Source organism: Lepisma saccharinum, chromosome 24 (genome assembly GCF_977018435.1).
Source record: "Lepisma saccharinum chromosome 24, izLepSacc3.1, whole genome shotgun sequence".
Taxonomy (NCBI): Eukaryota; Metazoa; Arthropoda; class Insecta; order Zygentoma; family Lepismatidae; genus Lepisma; species Lepisma saccharinum.
Genome location: NC_139252.1, coordinates 42754422 through 42768638, shown reverse-complemented (window position 1 = coordinate 42768638; position 14217 = coordinate 42754422). Strand labels below are relative to the sequence as shown.

Here is a 14217-nt window from a genome sequence, read left to right as displayed (position 1 = left end):
TATGCTTCAGATGGCAGAAATTGATTTGTTTTCAGTTAGGAGTGTGACATTTTTTCTCTCTCAACAGACGAAATAGTCAAATGATACAGTTCTACTCATTTGTATCATATATTTGCTGCTTTCTCAAATTCCACCAAAATAAAATAAATATGTATAAGTATAAAATAGTCTTGACAATTGTCCATTAAAACTTGAAGTGGTATGGGTGCATACGAGTACATTGGTGGAGAACAATCTCTTGCATGGGATGGATCCTTTTTTTTCTGCCACCTGCTTCACTCAAGGTTTATTGTTAAGTCTTAAAAGTTGCTTAGTGTGGTAATTGCTTAATTTTAAACATTGAGGCCATCTGCCATTTACTTGTGTATTAATTGGTGACTAATAGTTAATTTAGTTTAGTCTTAACACTGTTTAGTCTTGTGTTGCTGTGTGTTTCATTTAGTTTTAGACATCACTTTTAGAAATCTCTGGAATAGAGATCATTCCCTACCCCCTATTTCTTTCATTGGTTCGTCATTGTGTAGAATAAGATGGAACGAGTGTCAGAAAGAATACAGGGGAGAGTCTGGAAGAAGTATAAGGTAAAGATGGATGGAACGTTTGAATGACATGTAGGATGAAGAATCTCTTCTTGAATCAGTGAATAGCCTCTTGCAATTGGACATTAAGAAGAAAGAGAATGAAAAAAACAACAAAATGGGTACGAGGGGATAGAACATCATACAAGGATGAAAATATAAAGCAAATAGAAATGTTTAAAGCAAGCACAGGTGGATCTAAATAATCGAGGAACGATTGAAAAGTGAAATATATTTCCACCACCCACCACACATATATGGGAATAGAATAAAACAAAGGAGTAAGAAGATAAAATGTTAAAATAATAAATGTAGCAATATACTTGGTAGGTGTTTGTAGCTATTTTTTCTTTGATTACATGAAGCTGCTGTTGTCTCCATGATACGCCTAATTAGTTGTTCAACTCATAGATATTGTTTATGTATTAGGAATATATAAGATAAGATGCAAGGTTGTATCACTGAAGTGCCAAGTAAGTAGAATTGTAACACAGAAACTTATTTTTTTGAACAAAATTGTAAAGTCAAAAACTATTTAGATTAGAATTATGCTTGGCCCAAGATGCAATTGGGTGATTCCAATATCTTGATGCACATGCATTTCTGTATACATCAGATTCTATTCATGTCTTTGTAAGTACTTTCATTCGTATTGTGCAGAACTATATTTTCGACTTCCTCCCGTATGTTTACATGAGTATATTACATTTAAACCCTTGTACATTACTTTTGGTGTTATTTTTATGTTTTTAAGTAGGTTAGGATTATTAGGTTTGATTGCCTCTAATGCATAGTTATTTTACACATTTTACTTCAGTTGTACATGAGAGATGCAAAAGAGCCAACCTCCATGGCAGAGTGGTTAGCATGGTGCACTACGATGAGAGGTGTCCTAGGTTCGAAGTCTGTGCATGATTGTCCCTCATCACTCATCCTCATCATCACGATTAGCCAAAAAGAGACAGAAAAGCGACTGTAAATCATTAAAATGAACCCAACCTAAATGCAAAAATAATGTTTCACAGTGATGCCTTACAAGCTGGGTCACTTGAACACACCCTGCAACATAATTTCTCTGAACTTCAAAACTCCTTCCAGTATTCTCAATGTCTTCCTTATCATTCCGTGCATCTATTAACATCGTCGCAGTCAGAAACTTTGCTGTGATCTTGGGCTTGTTTTTAGAAATTTTCACTTCCATGCAACCGTATGTTTGTTCCAAAATACACAGAAACCACTTTAATCTAATATTTTCTAAAACTTTTCTCCCGCCAGCTTTCAACATGGGCTTGCTGCATGAATGCGAGGAATATTTTGGAACAACAAATCTCTATGAGGTTCTGAAGATTAACAAGGATGCAGATGACAAAGCAGGTACGTTAGTGGTAGAGTATGCTTTGTGACGAAATTGCAGCTAAGGTTTTGTAACTGGATACAATAATTTAGTTACTGCAGTTGGAGTCTGAACAAGTATGAAGAATCCAACTAAAATATTATCCCTGACAGAGTTTCAGAGTTTGTCAACCTTCATCTGTAAGTCTGGGAAAAGCAAGCCAACAACTCTTGGAGTTTAGAAACCAGTGAGAAAAGAATGGTTACTTCCGAGTTGTCAAGCCTTGTTCCCTTCACTGACTGGACTAGGGGAGGGATCAGGGAAAGGTTCAAAATTAGTAATTTGAACTGAAAGTGGGGAATATCTGGCACTATTGTTTCTGCAGCAAAAGGAACGGGTCAGGGCTGTCGGAACCTGCTACCAAGCATAAATTCCCCACAGCAGTGTGTTTTTCCACTGGTCGAAATAACGATTGGCTATGAAGTGAAAAATGTGAATCCAGTGTTGCACCTTGGTACATGGGATCAAAAGTGTAAACATGTAAAATACAGGTTGCAATTTCAAGCTGTAACACACACACACGAATGTGTAAACTGCTTTCTGCCAGTATGCATTTGATATATTCCCTCTGCTCATTGAAAAAACTACTTTAGCATGTGCAGACATTTAAGACAAGGCTGCAGGCTTGACCAGGACTTGAACCTTAGTCTCTGATATTATTCTACCAATGGAGCTCAGAACCAGCCTGGTTTTGCCTGTTTTTTTACTTCCTGTATGCCAAAACATAAGGTAGCTTGTACTAAAGAAGGAATAGTCTTGGGGGGAGGGGGTATCACTAGAGCAGGTGTGGAAAATTGTTGGTGAAAATCCGTTTTCACCTTAGTCTGTAATATCTTTCTTTTCTTTTAATGGTCAGTAAAGTTTTCAAAGAATTTTGCCAGTAGCAAGAGATGATGAAATTTACCAAAAAAGGAAGCAATATATAACTTATTCCTGTAATTGAGATTTGAATATAAATATATGTGATGAGATTATTGCCAAGGCCAGCCAGACACTGGATTTGACATGACACAATGAGTCATTTTTGTTGCGAACCGACTGGGAACGTTTAACATGGGGCTCTTATGGGTTGCCGCACACTGGACGAAACATTTGACTCTAGTGACGTTGCGTGACAAACAGTGGAGGTCCCAGGAATTTGGTCTTGCAGGAGCACGATGCAACAAAATTCTCTTCGCATGTGTGAATCCTTTCTTCTTAGTGCACCACCTGCATGTGACTCATCATTTATCGTTTGACAGCACATATTATCTGTAGTTTGATGGTGCCATCAAGGTTAAAAATGAGTTTGATCCAGAGAAGCTAATCGTTCTCGTCCAAGCAAGACCTCCGTTGTACGATTATTCCTCGACAGAACCATAATAAGGACAAAATTGATGCGCTATGGAATGAAGTGGCATTACATTACCTGAAGAAAAAATAGGTCTATTGTAAATTATCTTTTATTTGGACAGTTGATTGTTATTATTATTTAGATCCAAATATTATAAAATTAAACTCTTAAATAAAAATATATAATAAGTAACATCAGTGGTGGCCGGCGGCAACTATGATGGGTAGTGCCAACGCGATCAAGTAAATAGAAAAAAAAACCTCCGCAATGCCCCCCCCCCTGCCCCCTTATTGAGGTTGCGCCACTGGCCAAGATGTTTATCCTCGTTTGGTAACGTGGAAAACAGCATGTGTTTAAGTAATAACGTACTAATCCGATTCATCTTCACTCACTAACCTATCTTTATACACTACAGGACACTTCCCTAAAAATATAACGATTACAAGAGGAAAGGAAAAAGAACTCCTATCACCATCTCCTCCCCCATGTACACGTATTCTAACTGGATGTAGAAAATATCTTTGTTATGAAAAGAAATTGTCGAAATGCCAAAGGAAACTCGCATCATCATAGGATTTTTTACTTTTATATTTTTAAAAAATTCTGGATGGCTCTCTTGGTGCATCTATCTATTATCAAAAATGTTCATTTTACTTTGGAAAAATATTAGGTTCGTTTCTCCAAAAGTAGGCAGAAATTACTTACCCAACGGGTCTTACAAACCAGTTGTATTTAGCGACTTTTTTCTGAAGGTGCAACTGTGTCATGTCAACACTGTGAAAGTTCCCTCACCAGGCCAGGCGAAGATGGGCACGGTTTCTTATGGGCTAACCCCGCTTCCTGCCACTTTGTTCTCGGCTCATGGTGGAAATGTTCCTCGCTGAGACTTCTTCAACCCTCTACACGTGTGTCAACTTGGTTAGGCCAGCTCTTGGGCGGCACGGACTGTTGCCTCGCGAGGGTACAAACGAAACAGCTGCCGATGCAGTGAGGAGGTTAGGGCTTTCGTCACGTCAGCTTGACCGATTGCAAGATTCGAATCTCCTTTCTGTAAACTATCAGTGTATTCATTTAACTTTACTTGCTGACGTATGCGTTTCTTCTGTGGGTAGTGCCATGGCACAGCGGCTCTACCCCTTGAGTCGCCGCTGAGTAACATACTGACTGTCTGACTACCATGCTAAAGGTCCCGGGTTCAATCCCCGGCCGGTTCAAATCTGGGAACTTTTCTAACGTTGGAAGCAGCTCTGGCACCCACCCAGCATCAAATGACATGGGTACCTGGTGGGTAAAGGTGGTCAGGGGTGTGATGCTGATCACATCACCCTCACTCACGGATCAAGAAAGTGTGGAGTGTTACCCCCACACCCCCTATATGCCTTCATGGTGTGGTACTAAGCACAGTGGAGCACCTTATCTTTTTTTTTTACCTTGGACAGAGAATGTAGTATACAAAATGTATCGTAAATTGTACAAGAAAATAGCAGGCCAGTTTTGATATTTATTTCTAAAATAACTATGTGTTTACAGTTTGCGAATTAAACTTTCTCTTTTTTTGCAGGGTTCATCTATTGTTATATTCATGTGTAAACAGGAAATATATATACACAAAGAAATCTACTCTCTCTCAAGATGAGATAAATTAACACTATAATGAAAAATAATTAGAAATACAATATCAAACAAAGCTACACAATTGATTACTCATTTCCTCACACAAAAGATGTGTTTCCAAAGCTTCAATGGCTCTCATGTTTTCACGTATACGTTAGTTTTTTTTTTTTATGTACAAACAAAATATCACAATTAAAGTATCATTTTTACATATAAAGTACCAAAATGGTAAGGGGATAGAAACATCCCTGGAATGAAAATCAACTTTTGTTACCAGGAATAACTGACTCCCCTAACCTCACGCACACTGTTGTGTTACACCCTTTCCAACTTCATTTTTGTTAGCAATTTGTAAAGTTATGTTGTCATGGAACACTGCGATGAGTGGAATTAAAGTAATCAACATCTCTTTTGCCCTCTCGTTCATTCTTGTATGAAGAACCCAACAAGACTCATCTTGCCTCGTGTCTCGTGTCTCATCGTGTTGCATTGCATCTTGTCTGATCTGGTGTGCGGCGAGCCTAAGTGATTTCAAAATAATCTATTAATAGCAAGTTATACAAAGGCTGTCGCAGAGAAGGTGAGACAGATTTTTTCCTGGCTTTGGCACTAGTCGCATCGTGTAGGATGACTCATTCTGTTTCCGTAGCAAGTTGTCACATGTTGCGAAACCACGTTAGTGAGCAGCTGTGTTGATTTACGTGGAATGTGTTTCGTGTACCCTCCAGGTTTCTGTGTATAACATTACTTTTCGCGATGAGTATTCAAGATGAACAGCGACATGCCATAAAATATTGTTGGCGTTTGGGAAAAGTGCTGCGGAAACATATGCAATGTTTCGACAGGCATATGCCGATGAAGACAGACTGAGTAGAGCCACAGTATTACAAAGGAGTCATTGAGACTCTGCGCCAGCACGTAGCAAAAAAGAGACTGCATTTGAAGAACTCCTTCATATTGCACCACGATAATGCATGCCCGCATACCGCGTGGGCTTTTCAGGATTATGCAACAAAGAGAAAAATTGAAATTATCCAGCATAAAGCCCGGACCTTGCACCCTGCGACTTTTGCCTATTTCCACTTTTAAAGGCTGCTTTACGTGGTCGTCATTTCATGACCAACAAAGTAGTCATCACCGCAGCGCAAGTTTTCTTGAGTTCGCTACCTGACGATGAATTTTCAAAGACATTCACAAAGTGGCAGGAGCGTATGGACACTTGCTTAGCTGTCAATGGTGCCTATTTTTAAAAAGATGTACGTCTACTCGATGTGGCTGATTATGAATAAAAATTTTGTGGTTTGTAATTTTTTTGTTTCATTTTAACGATTCTTGGAGGGGTCCATGTACATGCTTGTCTTTTAACTGCTACGCAGTCACGACTTATGACCTATTGCGCTCATTTTGGTCTCAATCGGCAGCTAATGAACCAAATGTTCACTATAGTACATTTGCTAGCCAATGGAGGTTGCTGTTTTCCTATACAGGAATTAGTCTCACCTTCTCTGCGACAGCCTTTTTATATTAGCAGAAAGTCAGAACTGTTATTTTCAACAGGACAGGGAAGTGTTCCTCTAAGTTAACAGTTAATACTTGCAGTCAGCTGATCAATTTGTACAATAGCTACATTGTTTTGCTTAGCCACTAATTATGGTGTAATTATTCTGTAGTATTAATTACATAGAATAATCTGGAATGTTGATATTATCTTGTTTCTGTCCACCAGTGAAGAAAGCTTATTACAGACTCTCCCTCCTGCTTCATCCTGACAGAGTGAAAGATGATGAAAAGAAGACAGCAACTGAGAAGTTCCAAGTTCTTGGCAAGGTTCACATGATATTGAGTGATAAGGAGAAGAGAGCCATATATGATGAATCAGGTATGATAAAATTGCTCGTATTTTCAGAAAGAAATATATAAAAATATTTTGAGTGTATGTTTTCTGTTTGTCTTGATCTGAACTGACAGATAGGATTTTCTCAACATATTTTTGTGTGCAAAGAGGTTTGTAGTCATCAAACTCGTTGACTTTATATGGTAAAAAGATTTCGAAGGTGAGGAAGTTTAATGCTGACTACTGTATACATATAATAATCATGTCATTGTATATTGGAGGTAAAAATAATTTTCTATAAACTTGGAAGGAGGAGAAGGATTGCTGCCAAAATGAAAGTGCTAGTCTCAGTTTGCAGCTTGCACTTATTAATTTTAACTCTGGATGTAGTCAGGATGGATTTTTCTTCTGTTGGGGTCAAACCTTTAATAAAGTGTGTTGTTATTGTTGGGGCAAAATAATACTGAAATAACAACTTTCCATGAATCTGTCAGTACATATACATATAAGTTACATCTATTGTATTCATAAACTACTACTTTGCCAAAATGTTATGGAACACATTAAACTAGGATACCATAAAATTAATTCTTTTTGCAGTGTTCTTCATAGACTATTTGCAGAAATTTGTAAAATTTGCAGTAAGCCCTAAAAGTCATGTAAAATTGGAAATTTGTATCATGTTGTGAAACTTAGTAAGAATAAGGTGTGTTTAGCATGCAATATAATCCAGTTGTAAGGAATTTCAGGCAACAATGAACAATATTACGTTGAATTTTCAGCAAATATGCAGGCTCGACCAGGACTCGAACCTGGGTCTCTAGCATTCCTTGCCACTACTCTAGCACTGAGCTACTGATCCGTTCTTGGTTTGCCTGAATTTTCGCTGCTGTTGTTTTACCTGTGTGGAATGGATTCCACACAGGTAATATTCCAGACACTGAAAATTCTACGTAGTACATGTCCTGTGTGTGCCTAATTGATAGAATGAATGATTTGCTATGGGGACTACATGTAGGCCATAGCATATATAACATTTGCAGGTAGTTTCAGTCCCTGCCCTCTTCCCTCCTCCCAAAGCAAAACCTGAAAACAAGAATAGCCAATAAACATTATTTTTGAATTCAACACCCCAAAATGTGCAGATGGATCTTCTTTTGTTTATGTAAGACTTGTGTTGTAGAGCAGTAAATTATGTCTGGCGACTCCAATGCCTGGAGTTTAATAATGTGTGATGCTTGCAGGCGATGTCGATGACGAAAGTGTCGAGCAGGAGAGAGATTGGGAAAGCTACTGGAGGCTTCTGTTCAAGAAGATCACGCTCGATGATGTCAAGAAGTTTGAAGCTGAATATAAAGGTGAGTTCTTTTCTTAACATTTCCGGGTCTTCAGTGCCTTTGTCAAAGATGTGCGGTGACCATGACACTTGGGATAGGAATTGATGTTTGGTGGAGGACTTATTTGGAGATATCTATTTACACATACATACAGGGTGGGATAAAAGTCGCTTTCCCGATGTGCCACGACAGATTGCCATATCAACTGCATATCGGCAATATGAGGGCAGTTCTGGAATACCACCTGCTGTAAGAACAGTGTTGCCAAGTCCCACCACTTACACACAGGGTACTTGTTTCTTCAGGTTATGACGCCTACATGTGCTTATTCATGAACAAGTGAGAAATAATTTTTTGGGGAAAGCGACATTTATTCCACCCTGTATATGAATAAATGACAATTAAATTGAACGCTCTTGTAATTAGTGCTTTAAAACATAGCACACCTCTCTCCCACACAAATACATACATAGAACATTGCTTGGATACAGAAATAGGTTTTAAGTATTTTGTTGGAGTGATAATGTCATAATCAAGAATTTTATTTATCATTAAATATATGCATATTACTGGTATATTATACATCATTCCCCTTCTCGAAGTAGGGATACTTATGTTTGTCTCCCCCCTCATCACTTCCATGAGTTCATTAACTATTTTTTTAATTTTGTTATTAAATATAAAAAAGCTAGAAAAGTGTTAACGTAATGACAAGAATGCAATTTAAGATTGGAAAACTGATAACGAGGTTTTGTGTAATTTTTACAACACACAAGCAACCATTTCGCATGGCATGCCCATTCAACTATTGATTAGCTCTCGTCTTTGCAGTCAAGGGATTAGTATATTTAAAGAAAGCACTAATAGAATGAGACCTGCTGTCTAAGGTGCAATCTTTGGGCTCCGGCTACGAGACGCATGCAGCTCAAATCTCCTGGGTGAAGTGTAACAACTTTTCTTGAGATTTTGGCCTGTGTATGGGGCCAGCCTGGCAGGTAGGCACTGGCTCTCATTTCCAAATATTTTGTCCTCAGGAAAATTGCTGTATTGAATAAGGGGACTTGTATTGAATCGAATGATGAAATTCCCTTTGGTGGTGACGTAACACTTTACCATTTCATAAATAATAAAAACTTCAAACCACATGTTATTCTATTATGCTGCTATTTGAAAATTTGTGATGTAGCTACTGTAATGATTCCAGAAATCCGGTTCCCCCGTCAATTCCTTTTGGGTGATAGAATAGATTACCTGAAACCATGGCCTTTGAACTATTGGCAGTGGCTGACTGGCTGAAGGTGAGGGAGTGGGGAAGTAGAACAGGGTGGCTACTCACCAGGAATTCTGTGTGAATTTTTCTCCGTAAACTTGAAAAATTGCAACATTTATTAATCCAAATCCTATTGAATTTATACATATACAGGGTGTTGCAAAATACCTGTTACAACGCTTGGGAGGTGGTTCGACAAGTAAAAACGAGGAAAAAATGTCGAAATCGGCACCGTTTGCGAGTGACAGGCGTGCGAAAATCGCCTCACACCATGCGTAAAGTACAATAACTCAAGAAGGAAGAAAGATATCAATGTCGGAATAAAAGAATACAAACAAAATCGTGCCTGACGAATACAATGGTGCAGCAATTGAGGCCCAGTGTAAATTGCGCAAGGTGACTCTCAAAGAAAATGGGGAATCCCGATGGAAAATATAGGAAATTTACTACTATTTTCTACATAATGTTGAGATCGGAATGTAGGCAGTAAAAAATGACGACGTATGTCCACATGTCCCACTACTGCTGGGACACCGTCCCACACTCGGGAAATAGGAAATTCACTCGAAAATGACGCTATGCCGTCAAATTACGCTCAGATTGATTTCAGCTAATTGGTACAGAAAGCTCCACTAGAGGCGCTGTGAGTGTAGGTCACCTGTTACGTATTAGTGTTGGTGGATACTACGTAGAGACTGTAGTCGACCGTTGTTTTTCCTGTCTTGTTCTGCGTCTCGCAGCGTGGAGTTTAGTCTGGCGTGTGTGTATGGTTGAATTGCGCTAAGGAATACTGTACGTAGAGTACGTATTCCCGTGTTCTTTCTCGGTTTGCAACAACTGCGTGGACACCTGTGTGACATTACGTGGGTGCTAATCACGGTAGTTGGGATCCGTCACTCGGAGGGAAAGTGCCCCTGTTTCTGGGCAGTTCTCGAACAAGACAATGGTGGAGTACTCTACCCACGAGCTTGCTGATATGCATCTCGTTTATGGAGAGGCAAACCGAAACAGCTGTGAAGCACGTCGTTTGTATCACGAACGTTTTCCCAATAGGCGATTACCAGCACATGCACTCTTTCAAAGACTTGATGCTCGACTGCGTGAAACTGGATCTCTACTACCCCGTAGGTGGGATTGTGGAAGACCCCGCACTGTGCGCACTGTGCAATTTGAAGAGGACGTGTTGGACGCGATACGAGACCGTCCTGACACCAGCACACGTGTCATTGCTCGTACTCAACAAACCCACCATAGCAATGTGTTCCGCGTTCTTCGAGAGGAGGGATTGCACCCATACAAATTGCATAAGGTGCACCACATACTGCCCACGGACTTTCCCCTACGCATGGATTTCTGCCAATGGTACGTGCAACAAACTCTTTCCATTCCAGAGTTCCCAACAATAGTTTTGTGGACCGATGAGGCAATGTTCACCAGGGACGGCATGTTCAATAGCCACAACAGCCACGTCTGGGATATGGACAATCCGCATGCAATCATTGTGCGCCATCATCAACATAGGTTCGCAGTGAATGTGTGGTGTGGCGTAGTAGGTGACCACTTGATAGGCCCGTACATTTTGCCATCTACTTTGTGTGGTGGGCATTATCGGGTGTTTCTACATGACGTATTACCTGAACTTTTGGAAAACGTGCCACTGGCAGGTAGACAACGTATCTGGTTTCAACACGACGGCGCCCCCGCACATTTCGACCGGGGAGCCAGAGCCTTACTCAACGATATTTTCGGCGATCGTTGGATTGGCAGGGGTGGACCTTTACCGTGGCCACCTCGTTCCCCCGACCTCACACCACTGGATTTCTTTGTGTGGGGAGAAATGAAAAGGCTCGTGTATGAAACCCCTGTGGAAAGTGCTGAGGATCTCGTTGCTCGTGTTAGTGCCGCTGCTGGGACAATTGGTGACATGCCAGAGGTATTTGCACGTACCAGACAATCAGTGCTTCGCCGATGCCATCTTTGTCTTGAAGTCAATGGCGGACATTTTCAACAACGTCTCTGAGTATACCGGTGTTTGTGTGAGCCCCTATCAGCACCACATAGTGTCCTTTAGTGAAAGGTACGAGTGAAGATGCTGGATATCGCTGTACTTCATACCGTCGATCTGCATGTGCGGAGGTTGTGCGCTTCTCAGTGGAATCCCTTCCAGATGTGCTGTGCCTGGATATGTTACATGCCATTGTGTGCGTTTTCTCGCCATTCTCCGTCTTCATTCCTTCGAGGATTACCCACTTTCTTTGGGGAGCTCTCTTGTAGTATATGTACAGCCTAACGACATGTGGCCATTGTTTAACTTTTGTTTTTCGTACTGCAAAGTAGTGTGTCAACATTAAGGGATTGAAAACTTTTTTTTATGATTTTCCAGTATTTTTTTCCATTTGGGATGGTGTCCCAGCAGTAGTGAGACATGCGACAAATTGGTTTCTTTTCTTCGAACCGCAATGTGAACCGTGTACAACAGGAGATTTGCAGTTATTTTCCTATTTCCCGGGTGTGGGACGGTGTCCCAGCAGTAGTGGGACATGTGGACATACGTCGCCATTTTTTACTGGCTACATTCCGATCTCAACATTATGTAGAAGATAGTAGTAAATTTCTTGTATTTTCCATCAGGGGATTCCCCACTTTCTTTGAGAGTCCCCTTGCGCAATTTACACTGGGCCTCAATTGATGCACCATTGTATTCACCAGGTACAATTTTGTTTGTATTATTTTATTCCGACATTGATATATTTCTTCCTTCTTGAGTTATTGTACTTTACACATGGTGTGAGGCGATTTTCGCACGCCTGTCACTCGAAAACGGTGCCGATTTCGACATTTTTTCACTTGACATTTTTTCCTTGTTTTTACTTGTAGAATCACCTCCCAAGCGTTGTAACAGGCATTTTGCAACACCCTGTATATAAATGGCCTGAGGCAAGTTTTTCACAGTTTAGTTTTTATTTTGATCAAGGAAGGAAAAAAAAAAGAATAATCTCAATCCGTTTATTTTGTTAGTGACCTGTGCAGAATAATTTATCTGACAGACAAGATTATTGCATGATAAGGTATCTTGAAGTTGATAAGGTAAATTGGAGTTGAAAATTCCTCTACAATTAACAATTTTTTGTAGATTAGTATATCCCGTAACATTTGAAACTTGTGTTTGCTGATGTATTTCAAGTCTGAGTATAAACAAAAATACGTTAGAGTATTCAAATTGGTCTACTTACGCAAGTGAGTATGTATTCTTATGTGGACGACGTTTCGGAAGCTTTACTGCTTCCTTCCTCAGGTTGTCGATTTCAGCTCGGAATATCAAGCCATGTCAGAGAAGTGTCATGTAAGGATACTGGGAGAAAGGTTCGGGTTAAAAACACTTCATAGTGCTTGACCTATACAGAATTAAAACCACTTTGCTAAAAACCCCTTAAAACTCACAATAAAACATGTAAAAACCACCGCTACGGTAAACTGGAGTGGCCGTTGAGAGCCTAAACTCCCTGTCAAGGTGAAGCGAGCGGGCAGATGGCGCCGCGCAGCGGAGTGGTACTTCCCCTCCCACGAGAGATCCCTCCCCTCTCTTTTTCTTCCCCTCGTCACCAATCCAAGGAGAATTCCCGTTCCACCTCGGCTGCTTTCCTTACTTCCGATGTGACATGGAAGCCCATCGGGGCTCTTTTATTATTCAAATTGTCCCACTTCTTAAAAAAGCTAATCCATACGTCATCTAAATTGCCCTCGTCCCGGTTCAGTTTATTTCTGTGTCCCGTGCATATCAATGCCGTTTCGTACACGTTCCTATCCAATTTACTATTACTTTTTTTGATAACCTCTCTTTTTATTATTCTATGCCCACTGTTTATTATATGCTCTGCAAGCCCCGTTTTCGGGTCCCTTTCTTTGATGTTCTTATCATGTTCGCCCCATCTAATACGCATGCTCCGGCCGGTTTGTCCAATATATTCCATCCCGCAATTGCATTCAATCCTATACACCCCTTTTTGTTCATCAGGGTTATCTCGAATTTTTACCCCCCTCTTATAATCCGTAAAATGCTTTTCAATATTTCTAGGTGCTCTCGTCCCGCATTTCACACCGTACTTTTTCACTGTTTTTTCAATTTTCTCAGTGAGCCCTTTACAGTACGGTATCCCAACATAGTTAACTTTACTATCCAACCCTCCCTCCTCTTTTTCCTCCTTTTCTACTCTGCTATCAGAATCGGGGTTCCCCTTTGAAATACTCTTCCTTGCTCTCCTAGCTAACACGTTCATTTCATATTCGGAAAATCCATTCTTCATTCCTACCTCTATTATCCATGATATTTCCTTTTCTTTTTCTACTGCATTATTGCATAACCTCTCAGCCCTTATGAAAAAGTTTAAATAAACATTCGATTTGACCCTACTTGAATGTTCCGATGCCTTATTAATATAAAGACTGCCTGCCAGGGGTTTGTGAAACACCCCTGTCTTTATCCCCTTTTCAGTTTTGGTAATACTTAGGTCCAGGTAGTTGATTTTACCTTCCACCGAATTCTCCCTAGTGAAGCCTATTCTGTCCTCTTGTTTTCCTAACTCCACAAAAACAGTGTTAAGATCTTTTTCTTTTCCAACTACAAGGATATCGTCCACATACCTACAGTAATATTTTATGTCTACTCCCACCCTTTCCATAACCGCTTTTTCTAAGTAATGCAAGAAAATGTTTGCCGCAAAACCCGATATCGGGTTGCCCATCGCTAACCCTTCTTTCTGTCGAAAAATCTTATCGTTTACGCGGAAATAATTGTACCCGGTTACAAGAAAAAACCACCTGACATATTCCCATGTTACCAATATATCCACGCCATGGT

The 14217-nt window shown here is 40.1% G+C and overlaps 1 protein-coding gene across 2 annotated transcripts in view; it reads left to right on the top strand.

Moving 5' to 3' along the window:
- The window catches only part of LOC145977983 (dnaJ homolog subfamily C member 9), a 33496-nt gene that overhangs the window by 2593 nt on the left and 16686 nt on the right, over positions 1 to 14217 (top strand). For both annotated transcript variants that reach the window (XM_083110336.1, XM_083110337.1), the window contains 3 exons: positions 1854 to 1952; positions 6645 to 6797; positions 7997 to 8110. In XM_083110336.1, the coding sequence (XP_082966462.1) occupies positions 1862 to 1952; positions 6645 to 6797; positions 7997 to 8110 (358 nt within the window). In that variant the 5' untranslated portion in view covers positions 1854 to 1861. The remainder of the gene's footprint in view (positions 1 to 1853; positions 1953 to 6644; positions 6798 to 7996; positions 8111 to 14217) is intronic.